This window comes from Hydra vulgaris, chromosome 01, assembly GCF_038396675.1.
Source record: "Hydra vulgaris chromosome 01, alternate assembly HydraT2T_AEP".
Classification (NCBI taxonomy): Eukaryota; Metazoa; Cnidaria; class Hydrozoa; order Anthoathecata; family Hydridae; genus Hydra; species Hydra vulgaris.
The window spans coordinates 60,925,941-60,933,484 of record NC_088920.1 but is presented as its reverse complement, the minus strand read 5'-3'; the positions used below and the strand labels follow the sequence as shown (position 1 = coordinate 60,933,484).

The 7,544-nt window shown below is 29.7% G+C and overlaps 3 protein-coding genes and 1 pseudogene across 3 annotated transcripts; 1 reads left to right on the top strand and 3 right to left on the bottom strand.

Moving 5' to 3' along the window:
• Positions 1-267: 267 nt before the first annotated feature.
• LOC136075630 (5S ribosomal RNA) lies at positions 268-392 on the top strand (annotated as a pseudogene).
• A 1,085-nt stretch (positions 393-1,477) lies between these two features.
• On the bottom strand, positions 1,478-3,234 carry LOC136075494 (uncharacterized). The gene is made up of 5 exons (XM_065788847.1): positions 3,080-3,234; positions 2,775-2,846; positions 2,342-2,443; positions 1,938-2,143; positions 1,478-1,748 (listed from the first exon to the last, which is right to left on the bottom strand). The coding sequence occupies exons 1-5, from the start codon at positions 3,117-3,119 to the stop codon at positions 1,491-1,493; spliced, it is 678 nt and encodes a 225-aa protein (XP_065644919.1). The 5' UTR covers positions 3,120-3,234; the 3' UTR covers positions 1,478-1,490.
• Positions 3,235-3,248: 14 nt separating this feature from the next.
• LOC136074599 (uncharacterized) lies at positions 3,249-4,851 on the bottom strand. The gene is made up of 4 exons (XM_065786934.1): positions 4,426-4,851; positions 4,146-4,268; positions 3,700-3,735; positions 3,249-3,412 (listed from the first exon to the last, which is right to left on the bottom strand). Exons 1-4 carry the CDS (start codon positions 4,616-4,618, stop codon positions 3,249-3,251), a joined length of 516 nt encoding a protein of 171 aa, XP_065643006.1. The 5' UTR covers positions 4,619-4,851.
• Positions 4,852-5,297: 446 nt separating this feature from the next.
• Positions 5,298-7,544, bottom strand: LOC136074598 (uncharacterized). The gene is made up of 2 exons (XM_065786933.1): positions 7,411-7,544; positions 5,298-7,294 (listed from the first exon to the last, which is right to left on the bottom strand). The coding sequence occupies exon 2, from the start codon at positions 7,275-7,277 to the stop codon at positions 5,298-5,300; it is 1,980 nt and encodes a 659-aa protein (XP_065643005.1). The 5' UTR covers positions 7,278-7,294; positions 7,411-7,544.

The following is a 7,544-nucleotide window of genomic DNA, read 5'->3' as shown; positions in this document are numbered from 1 at the left end:
GGTTTCAGTATGTGTTTTTTTCCGTAGTGTTCTCGTTCTTGAAATGAAGAGGTTGTTCAACTGCCCATTTTTGTAATTGTTACTCTAAAATTTTAAAAGCAATTTATCTAGCACGAAATCCTTTACGTTTTTCATTACAGATGCCACACAACGAATCGAAACTCTTTGATCAAGTTGATAGGTCTCTCCTACATTATTAGTGACTTGGTGAACGCGGATGAACAGCTCATTTGAGTGTTTATAAGCGTTGCAAACGCTAGTGCTTTCGCCTACGACTATACCGCAGTGAACACACCCGTTCTCGTCCGATCACGGAAGTTAAACATCGTCAGGCCAGGGTAGTACTTGGAGTACTTGGTGGTACCGCCTGGAAACTCCTGGTGCCGTAGGCTTTTTCTTACTTTTCTCACCTTCAATACTAAAATACATCTTTGCTCCTTGTCGATTAGACAGCTCCAAACATTGTCTCGGCGTAAAAGATGTAAGAACTGAAGTATTTTTAACTATTGGTTGAAGCTTCAATATTTTTCATTGTGCAAATATTCAGCTCTATATATTTCATATATCGGCAATCAAATGAACCTCCACGTTATTTAACAAAATCTCTAACGTAAAAAACAGTGCTACTCGAAAATTCAATAACTACACAAATTTCACCATTAAAGAAGTGCTTGCAAATCAACCATTATTCGATAACATAACTCACCTATACGCTACAAACGCAAAACCCTCGAGTCAACACCTGAACACTTTCTAAGCATTCAAGTTTAGATAGTCTTTAAAGTCTTGAATATGTTTAAAAACTCCAACACCATTGTTAACCATTGTTAACATATCCCAACGGGCATTGGAACATTTAATCAACGTTTAGTTAGTGTTCTTCCTAAACGTTTAGATTTAATTTAGTTTCGATCTAGAACGTAGGTCAATCGAATGTTCCATTTAAACTATATCTAAATGGTTAGTTTTAAACGTTCTTTAAATTCAATCTAAATCTTTCGTTTTGAAAGCATTCCGAATTTTATAAATTCAAATTTCTTTAATTTGTGCTTCTTTAAATAAATTAGCGCCGTAAAGTTAAACGTTGCAGCGCGTTATCTAAGTCATAAACAAATCAAACGTTAAAAATATATTTTTTTTATATATTAGTCAAAAATAAATGTACATAAATTTTAAGTACTATATTGCATTATCGTCATCATCATCGTCATCATCATATCGTCTCCAGGTCGATCAGCGTTGTCTTTGGTGGAATCAAGCAAACCAGCCTCTGCGTCCTGAAAACTGAAAATATGTGCATAGCCTTTCCCAGTTCCACCTAATCGGAAGGGAGCCATTCTAAGGTGGGAACCAATACACGAATGTATTTCTGATACAGAAGACGTACAATCTCGTTTCAAAACACATTCTACAAATAATAAAAATAACTCAATCTAAATCATTTATTCAACAATTTTATAAAGCCATAATTTTATAGATTTAAATTTTTGTTAAACTAGTACAGTGTACACTGAGTAGATATAAATTACACTGAATTTAAATTTAATTTTATTTAAAAAAATAAAAAATACACATATTTTACCGACAACAAATTGACACAGAGCAGTGTCTCTAAACGGAAGCTTTCTCAGAGAACCTTTTCCATCCATACTCAAATGAGACATAACAAAATTTGTAAAAAGTCTTTTCAATAGATTCTTTGAAGTATCTTTAATTGATGATCCTCCAATTCGTGAAAGAAGGCGAATCTACAAAGAAATTATTCATAAACGCTACATTTTATTAGATATAAGATTCCAATTAGAATAAAAGTCAATCCACCTTAGTAAAAGTAAAATATATTTTGTGATATCAAAAATAACATTTTATATACGTTTAAAACTTTTCTGGTTGTCTTTTCTGAAAGTAAAGATAAAAATATTTAGCTATACACTTACTAAAATTGTTCGATTAGCAAGAACTCCACATTGCTCCTCTAAATTACTGTACCCATCCAATGTTCCAATAGCTCCACCAATAACCTCAAGATGGACTTGAGCAACAGGCTCTAAACTTGGTATCGTCATCGTTTCCACTGCTATCCGTAAAACTTTAATTTCGTTGGCCATATTTGATAATTGATAGAGAACTTTTCGCTGAAACTCTGTAAAATATAAATTTATTTATATAATAAAAATAAAAAAAATAAACTTATAACTTTCCATATTTTGCAGTTATAGGTTGATAACAGATAATTTGCTTAACTGCAGGGCAACTGCAGTGTCCACCGTAAAAAAAAAGCACTCAAATTAGAAAATATGTTATTAAATAATATGTAAATGAATAAGGTTTGATATCTTACTCCCATTATCCATTTCATTTTCTTGAGGAGCAGTTAATACACTCAATATCTTGTTTGAATGAAACTTTTTATTCAATTGAAAAGGTGGTACTGAGAGTTTCACTGCAATAAAAATAACGATACAAGTACAGGCTTTTTAAATATTTATTATATATAAAAAGCATTATATTTAATATTTATAAATATTTTTTTTTATAAAACGTTACATTTTTGCAGTTTATACGTCAGACCTTAATTACTATACTATACAACAACATACTATATACAAATATTAACTAATATCAAAATAAGTTGAGAGTGTTTGAGAGACATAAATGGTACTAAAACAAAATGAGAAAATGGTTTCTTTAGGTAAAAATCTTGAATAAACCTAATAATTATAATTTATAAATCAAAATCATAAATGCAATTAAAGTGAAAAATTAAATATTACTTGATAGTACATTGTCTTTCGATATGGCAGCTCTGCGCCTGTATATTGGTATCTTTGAATTTAATATCCGGGCTAACAAAAAAAGAGAGTTTGATAGGACTGATTGGTTAGCTACAATGTCAACAACTATATAGTTAAATTATGCTTGCAAAGTTATTTTCAATGTAAATTAATTAAAAAAATTGCTTTGCACGTTTATCTTAAAAGGAAAATGACACTAAATATGTTCATAAGTAATAAAAATTACTAGGTCAATCTATAAGTGAAGAAGGTCTATATCAAAGATATAAATTTAGACATCTTACTTGATTGATCAATATTATTGTCTTTTGTTATTGTAGCCATGCTTGATTTGAATAAAGGTATCTTGGAATTACTGCTTAAGAGACCAGGTGACTGTTGAAGCGGCGAAGGTTTATCTAAAATGTAAATCCTAACTTATATTGTTTGAGATATAATCGTAACAAATTACTATTAGTATTCAAAGAAATAAAGACAATTTAATAAAGACAACTTACATGCTTGATAAATTTTGAAATTTTGTGGTACCATATCCACAATCTTTTTGTTCAACGAACTGTTTAATGCTAACATTTTGCTTAGTTTAGCAGGTGGCTGTGGAAATGCAGATAGTTTGACTATTTTAAAAATAAATTACAACTACAGTAAATGTAAAAAATTATTATAAATAACTGTTTTATTAAAAAACACATACACATAATAATGCTATGGCTATTATTATCACCAGGGCTTAAGGCAGAGGTTCAAATACTTCAGCTACTGCTCCACTTCTTATAAAATTACTAGCTGTTGGTAGCACCAACATCAAAGCCCTGATTATAAATATTATTTCTTTGATCCTACTTACATCATACTTATTATTATGTTTATTGTAACAAATTAGCTAACTTGTCAATATTCTTACTTTTTGCATTAACATTAACATCTACTTCTTTCTCGCCTAAATTATAAAAAAAATGTTTTAATATAATTGTATAAATTAGCGTTAGTAATATTAACTCCAAATGAAAAAATAAGTTTTATTTCAATTAGAATAATGCAAAATTATAAATTATTAATTACTTGGTAGTTAATATATTTTTTATATATTATTTGGCAGTTTATATATTTTGTAACATTATTATCTATATAGTTAGAAGTTTCAGGAGAAATAGGTAGAGGTAGAAACAGAATAACTTGGAAAGAGTGTGTTTCAGATGATATGAAAAAGCTACATTTAAGGAAAGAAGATGTTCAAGACAGTGTATGTTGGAGAAATGGCATTATGAGAAACGTCCAACCCGTGCAAGCACGGAAACAAGGACGCTAAAACAATAATGATGATATAAATATAAACTAATTAAAAAGAACCTTCAAAAAAAGTTGCAAAGTCAGCACGCTTGCGCTTTTTTGTTAACTGCTGATCATTCTTCAGCTGATCCTCTTCTTCAGTTTCTGTTGTTAAATTGTAACTATTACAATCCTCGTAGCAATCTGTAAAATAAATAACAAAACTTATCCAAAGCAGATATTGCCAAGTAAATTTTTTTAACAAGTAATGGATAAATTATTTAACATTTTACAAATATAAATTATAAAATATAACAACTCAATAATATATGAAGCTGTTGTCAAAAAATAAACACCAAACCTGACGTAATTTTTATTTTTATTAGTCTAAAAAGCCGCCAATTTTCATTAGGTTTTACCCCTTCCTTCATTAACTTAAACGCATTCATTTTGGATGGTGGCCACATCACTACTTTTCCTTGCACCCATGCGGAAGGCAAGACTCCTTCTTCTTCACGATTGTCTTCTAACCAAACAGCCCGGTGATATGACATTTTGCTAAAATGTTATTACTCTTTTTATTTGTAAAAACTGTGTTAAAAGTGTTTTAAATAAGTTTAGCCATTTACTAATACATACTATACAATACTATTTTATAGATATATTTGTTTACTTATTATTATTATTAACACTTGCTCCAGCTAAACAAGACATCAAGAGAAATTATTAGCAGAAGAGAACGTTATAAAAAATTTTCTATATATTTATTACTCTTTAAAATCTAAAAGAATAATATCTTTTTAATTATTATAATTAATGTTAAGATTTACAATAAAAGTAAATGAAATCAAAGCAAAATAATATTTTTTTAAATATTAAAAAGTTAAAACAAAAACAAAGGAAAATATACTCATAATCTAATATAACTTAAATAGATTAACAAATTGACTTGCACCAAATAAAATTAAAAAAAAAAAAGACTTCCTCTAAATATGAAGATAAAAAATATATAGCTGATATGAATATGAATATGATATAAATAGTAAGATAAAAAATATATAGCTAAAGAAATTCAGTCCTATTGCTAATATACAATTAAACATCTTCATTAAATTAAAAAACATATTAAGCATATTAAACATATGTACATAAAACATAATAACAACTAATTAGAGTGATAAAGCCATAATAAAATAAGAGTGATAACAATAATAAAATAATTAGTAAAATAATTTAACACTCTTTTGAATGAAGAAGAGGCATCAACACAAAACCGCCATTACAGGGAAGCTTTAGAACCTTTCTCTCAATTTCTGTAAACTTCACATTTTTTGATTTTGAATGCTTATAATGATTGTTCACAAAATAAATGTCTAGGAGGTCAGAGGAGCATGGCTCAATGAAGAATGGATGCAAATTAGCAAAACTGAATATATAACACATACATGAATCTTTTTGAACTTCATATACTTCTACAAACTGTCTATTTTTTAGTTGAGCAAACGAATCTCTATACGCTGTTGATAATTTAAAAACTGGGTTTGTTGCATTTGCAATGTCAGAGTATTTATGGACGTTTTCATATTCTTGAATTCTTTTTGCTACTTGTACAGCAGGATTTGAAGAACCTCTCACATATCTCTTTAACGTTTGCAAATAATTTTCAAAGGGAAAAGCACTGATATTATCAAGCGGTGAATTAAAAAATTCTACATCATCTCCTATATGCAGCAAATGATGAATATTATACACAACAAAATAATTACCATATAATTGTTGAGAATTTTTAACAAAATGTCTAAGCAAATCTTTTGCATAGTTCAACATGTTATTTCTTCTGTCGTTTGGTGGTGTGAGCAGAATTGATGCAGCGACAGAAAGTGTTAAAAAATATTTGTAACGCTCAGGATCCAAAATTCCTTTCAAGACAACAGGCCCTGTGTATAATAAGAATTGCCGGAATTCAGTGGCCTTCCATCTATCTAGGTCCAATAAAGATCTAGGGCGTCTAGCAAACTCACTTGGTATGCATTTTCGTAGATCCAAAAGGTTTTCCGAAATTTGCAATATGTTATTGTTGCTTAACTTAACTTTTCTATCACCTTTTTTCAAAGCTTGAAGTATACGACGCATGACACCTAAGCAGATCAAATGCATATAGTCAAGTGGGAATATGCTGATACATTGGTCTGTTATTTCATTTAAAGGTGAAGCTCCATGTTGATGACTTCCTAGGAATTCAAGATTTTTATAACTGTCATCTGTGCGCCTTCTAGCATTGAAGCAATCAGGAGAAACAAACGTGGTTCGCCTGTTAGTTGACGTACCAACAGCAAGACAACGTTCACATGCATGCAAGCCATTGTGACCAACAATATTTTTCAGAAAAGATCTTGCAGGAGCATCACAAATAACTGAGTGCAAAATAACTGTGTAATTTTTACCATTATGAGTGACACCATTACACTTTAAAAACTTATACTCATCTATAAAATCCTTTAAAAACTCATTAACAGAATTTGGCTTACTATTTCCTTGATATAAAGCAACAATCATGGGTGAATTATGATTAACAGCAGAGAGAATCGGCCAAAATTGCCTTTTAGACGATCTAAACAATGGTATACCGTCAACATTTATTTGCAGATTGAGTACATCGCTGCAAATGTCGTGATTTATTGCATTCTGTAAACATTTGGTAAGGCCAAAATAAATGTATTGGCCACCACACTTTTCCTGAACTTGTATAGCTAGAGGTGTTTGCAAAAGAGTTCGACTATCTTTAGGCAGCTCGCACCCATATCTTCTCAACAAGGCTAGTAATCCATTACATGATAAACGTGTGAGTTTTGCATTTACAACCCATTGAGCTAGATTGTATTGAAAAGATCCATTGTCAACAAGCTCCATATCACAATAATGTTCATCGTCTGAGCTGCTATTGGGCGGTATTATGTCAATATCAATATCATCAATATCACAATAATTTTCATCATCAGAACTACTATGAGGTTGTACTATGTCATTGTCAAGTTCATAGGAATCATTATTAAGTATATAGTTAGTGCTATTATCTGAAATAGAAGATAAACCACACACATTTTCTGCATCTGTTAAAGAATTTGATAACCCAGGAGGTTCACATTCACAGCAACTATTTGCATCTTTAACAACCTTTTTATATTTTCGCATATACTCTGCGTTTGCACTCATAACTCATACGAATGAATCTAAAGAATCAATAAAACAAAATATCAGATGATGTAAAATAATAGGTAATAAAATAGAATTAAAAAGAAAGCAAAATTATTAACCAAATCAATTGCCATTCATAGTTATAAATTACCTAATTATCAATTTGTATCCTCCTTTTATAATATATATTATTATTATGAAACATTGATGAAATAATTGATAATATTATCAAAAGGATTATATCCCTAAAACATCCGTTAACTCAATTTAGTTACTACCAAATAA

Coding starts and splice junctions, on each gene's coding strand:
- LOC136074599 (XM_065786934.1), bottom strand. CDS start 4,618: ATGTCATATCACCGGGCTGTTTGGTTAGAAGACAATCGTGAAGAAGAA. Junction 4,269..4,425: donor AAAAATAAAAATTACGTCAG/GTTTGGTGTTTA, acceptor TTTATTTTACAG/ATTGCTACGAGGATTGTAAT. Junction 3,413..3,699: donor TGTTAATGTTAATGCAAAAA/GTAAGAATATTG, acceptor TTTTTAAAATAG/TCAAACTATCTGCATTTCCA.
- LOC136075494 (XM_065788847.1), bottom strand. CDS start 3,119: ATGGCTACAATAACAAAAGACAATAATATTGATCAATCAA. Junction 2,847..3,079: donor CAATAATATTGATCAATCAA/GTAAGATGTCTA, acceptor TTTTTTTGTTAG/CCCGGATATTAAATTCAAAG. Junction 1,749..1,937: donor TTGCTAATCGAACAATTTTA/GTAAGTGTATAG, acceptor ATTTCTTTGTAG/ATTCGCCTTCTTTCACGAAT.
- LOC136074598 (XM_065786933.1), bottom strand. CDS start 7,277: ATGAGTGCAAACGCAGAGTATATGCGAAAATATAAAAAGGTTGTTAAA.